Source organism: Mastomys coucha, unplaced genomic scaffold, assembly GCF_008632895.1.
Source record: "Mastomys coucha isolate ucsf_1 unplaced genomic scaffold, UCSF_Mcou_1 pScaffold20, whole genome shotgun sequence".
NCBI classification, from domain to species: domain Eukaryota; kingdom Metazoa; phylum Chordata; class Mammalia; order Rodentia; family Muridae; genus Mastomys; species Mastomys coucha.
The window spans coordinates 127,242,972-127,247,108 of NW_022196903.1; the positions used below are offsets into that span (position 1 = coordinate 127,242,972).

The 4,137-nt window shown below is 34.2% G+C and overlaps 1 protein-coding gene across 1 annotated transcript; it reads right to left on the minus strand.

The window, feature by feature from the left end:
• Positions 1 to 791: 791 nt before the first annotated feature.
• LOC116100027 (taste receptor type 2 member 140-like) lies at positions 792 to 1,727 on the minus strand. Its single transcript, XM_031384079.1, has one exon. The coding sequence runs from the start codon at positions 1,725 to 1,727 to the stop codon at positions 792 to 794; it is 936 nt and encodes a 311-aa protein (XP_031239939.1).
• Positions 1,728 to 4,137: the final 2,410 nt, after the last annotated feature.

Consider the following 4,137-nt stretch of genomic DNA (forward strand, 5'->3'; position numbering starts at 1 on the left):
CTACAATCAATAAAATACACATATACAACAAAAGTTCACGCTAATAACACATCAGTTACTCCTAAGATACTCTATGACAGCATGGTTTGTTTCCTACAGAAAAACACAGGTGTATCATTGAAGTATTCAGTGAAGATACTTACAGTCATGATTGGGTATTCATGGAGATAGAAATTTAAATGGGATTCACAATATGAAATCTACTTTAAAATGATAGTGCATTTCCTAATGATGAATAAGTCCCGAGGATTCTTGGATTCCATATTAATTATAGAAAGAAGACTTGGATTAAAATGAGAAATCTCATTAAAGGTATTTGAATTTGATCTTGTATTTGAAACAGAGAATAGTTTACTTATATCTGATGTACAAAGCTGTATATCATTTCTCGACATGTTCTAGATTGTAGAAGTATTAAGTGAATACAATTACAGTTTCCCATTTATTTTGTCAACATTAATATATATACATGTGTTTTTTACATATAAACTTAAATCATTTTAAAATGTCAAAGGGCTAAAGTCTACATAGAAAATTATATTATTCTAATACTATATGAATATATTTATTTAGTCCATAGTCATGTATATCTTGTAGAATAATGTTGTAGATATATACAAATTTTATGTCAAGGCGTAATATGTTTACATATTTCCAAATCTACATAAAAATTACTACAAACCATAAACAATGCTACAAATGAAGTAAAGAAAATAAAAAATTAAACATATTTAACTTCTTAGGAACTGATCTCCATCTAAAATACAAAAAACATGATCAACAGTAATGCTTTAGGAATCTAGGGGTTCTGCATCACTGACCCTGCACCTCAGCCACGATACCATGAGAAGAAATGCCTGTCTAAGCTTAGTGTTTCCCAGAATCAGGATATATGAGTGGACTGAAGGAAAGGCAAATCCAATAATGGAGAACAATAGACTACCTAAATGTTTCTTCTTAAATTTAATGTTACAAAACTGCAAAAGAATTGACAGGAAAAAAATGGTATACATTAACAGGAAGGTGACTACCATTTGAAGGGCCTTTATGTGGGCTGCAGTACTGATGTCTCTGAAGCCTGTGGCATTGCCCTGCATGTTCTTCAGATGTCTCCATAGAGAGAAAATGAGAAGGAGAAACATTACCAGAGATACAGTGAATGGTATGAATGTGAACACAGTGTTGATGAGTAAAATATGCCTAGAAATTTGATTAGCAGTACTTAGAATAGCACTGTAGTTCATATTAACTTCATGTTCATCAACCCAAACATCAAGACATTTATTTATGATTAAAATATTTAAAAAGAAGATGAGCAAAGACACCAGCAATGTCACTGACACCACCTGTTTTACTCTCCATTTTAAGTGAAAAATAGAGTTTGAAAAAATGCCTATTTTGAGAAAATAAAAAATGCTGAGACTTGTAGCAAGCCAGATGCTGAAATGATTGGTAACGGTCCAGGACATATTAATTTCTTTCACCAGTCTTTTAGTCATTATTAAGGCTGGATACAGTTCATATATCAATATAGTTGTAATTATTGAGCAGAGAAAACCAATTCTGGAAATTGCCAGAGCAGTGAAGATCTGATCTATAAAAGATATCTTTCTCTTCTTTATCCAGTCCATGATGTTCACCAGAACTATGAATGCATTGCCTAAACTTCCGACTATGAATTCCACACATAAAGTAGTTATTAATATGTAATGTAGGACACCATTCATTGTTTTCAAGAGGATGCTCCAATTTCTATAACAGTGCTAAATATTTGTTAATGACAGTCTTCTGAAGCGTGTCTAGCTGCTTCTTAAGAATTCATAGCATACTAATTTAATAAAGCATTACATACCATGTCACATAAACATGAACCACTAATGGGCTGATTTACAGCTTTCTTCACAAAAATAATACATTTTTCATGAAAAGTCCATCTGAGCTTCATCCAGATGCTATCAACCTTGCAGGTGATGTACTGAAGTCCTCTGTAATTGATGCTGAAGGAAACAAAATTACCATTGCTGTCATCAAAATGAATATATTTATTTACGTGGTTTGGACTATCTATATATTAATTTTTAACTAGTTAATTTCTGACAAGCAAAATCATAAAATTTTAACTCACATGAAAGTCAACACTATCTAAACTGCTATATAATATAAGAATTACATTAAATATTTCAAAAGGGTTCCAGTATAAGCTCTTATTCTAGTTTTCCAAAGTTCTCCCTAGAAACAAACAGCTACCTAATAATCTTCCAAGGGTAGTTATTACTCAAGTAACTGGGACTCACAAGATTGATAAATTTACTTTTTAAATGTCGTATATGTGTAAATGCACAGGCATGTGCGAGTTCGTAAATGTATATTTATTTCCATGATAATCCTTTTCATTTCTGACTTCTAAAACTCAGGTTTATCATTTACTTAAAACTTAATGTATAATTCATTTAAGATTTAGTAATAGGGTAGTTTGTTAGGAGATAGTATAAAATTGCTTTCATTTGCAATTGATGCAGTAGTGATGCAAATATTCTAAAGACTTGTGACTATCTTTTCCATACATGCAAATAAGTTTGGAAATATTGTTATGAAGCAGACAATAAACTTACCTAAATTCTTCTGAATAAAATGAATCCTCTTCATTCTCTGGGTCTCCTCTCTTGGTTCATGCATGTGATTCCTTCACCAGTACAAGCTTCAGCTGCTATTTGCTTTCCTCCATTTTGCACCAACATCTGTTCACTTAAAATGACTGTAGGCACCAAGGTATATAAAACACAGTACACACCCAAGGCAAGCCAGGTAATGCTGCAACAGGACATAACATCCTTCGAGACCTAAATAATAGCCAAAGGAGCAATAACGCACCGGAAAAACTATCAAAATAAGCAACCAGAAAGACTTCTAAAACTGTAGGAAAATTGGTATACTTATACACACTGGCATACATGGCCCAGCACCGAGGAAAACGGGGCTCTTTGGTAAGACTCTGAATCAAAGTAACAGCAACAAAAATGTTTAGATTGAAGAGAAAGGCATGGGTTATTCCATGTGAAAGGCAAACTAAAACTACCTCCCTTTGGAGCAACCCTGAACAAAGAAAATAAGACAAAAATATCCTGAAATTTCTCATAAATGCCCAATATTTAGGGGCAAAATTTCTAGGAAGCTAAATTAAGCTGGCACATGAAACATTTTAGGGCAAAATTTCTAAGAACAGAACCATGAGCTTACCTGGACACAGAATTAAACTCTTCGAATGGTTCCTTCTCTATGACAAGAAGGAGGAAGAAGACAAGTAGAAATGCAAAGCACACTGGGAGTGAGACTGTCCAGAGGATGTGCTAGTGCAAGAGCTGGTAGAGGACTTTAGGAAAAGGGACAGAGCTTGTATACCTGGGATTGAGTAACAACACCACCTCAGGATATTCACTGACCCTCTCTTCTTCACTTCCTACTCTGGATAGGCTCTACCTGAGCAGCTGTAACTGCTGCACTCTGTTGTCCAAGTTGCTTTGCTTAGAACAAACCAACTACTTTATTAATAGTGGCAAGATTACTGTGCATGTCTCTGATACAGTTGTAGAAAAAGAAGAACCCAAACTGTTACAGAATTAATGCAAGACACTCCTTCACAAAAGAGCAACCATATCTAACAGACAAGGTACAAAACCAGAGCGACACAGCATAGGTTTCAGTCCCCGACACAAAGCATGCATTTACAAATTGAGTCACTCTTCGAGTGGCACAGTCCATTGACCACTTTGGATATGGATCTATGTGAGTCCTCACATATATATATTTTCTAAGAGAATATTTTGTATCATCAAGGTTATGCTTCTAATTTTAACTATAATGGAACACAGAACATGAGATCTGGTTTTGTAAATGCCACCAATGTACTGAATAGTGACAGAAAAAATATTCGTTAATTTGTGAATTTTCTTTGTTTGCTTCTATGATTTTAGGATATGCTCACTTGAAAAGTGTCTAGAAGTGTTATGAGGGAAAATGAACAAAAGGTACAATTGAGAAAGGATGCTGTTAGGTCTCAGGTGCAGCTGAGGTGAAGAATAATTGTCAGTCATGTAAGAGACCCTAGGTTTAACCTAACAGCCATAAAGCAGAAGAAGA

Bases quoted from the DNA above. Each gene is read 5' to 3' on its own strand.
- LOC116100027 (XM_031384079.1), bottom strand. From the start codon at position 1,727: ATGAATGGTGTCCTACATTACATATTAATAACTACTTTATGTGTGGAA.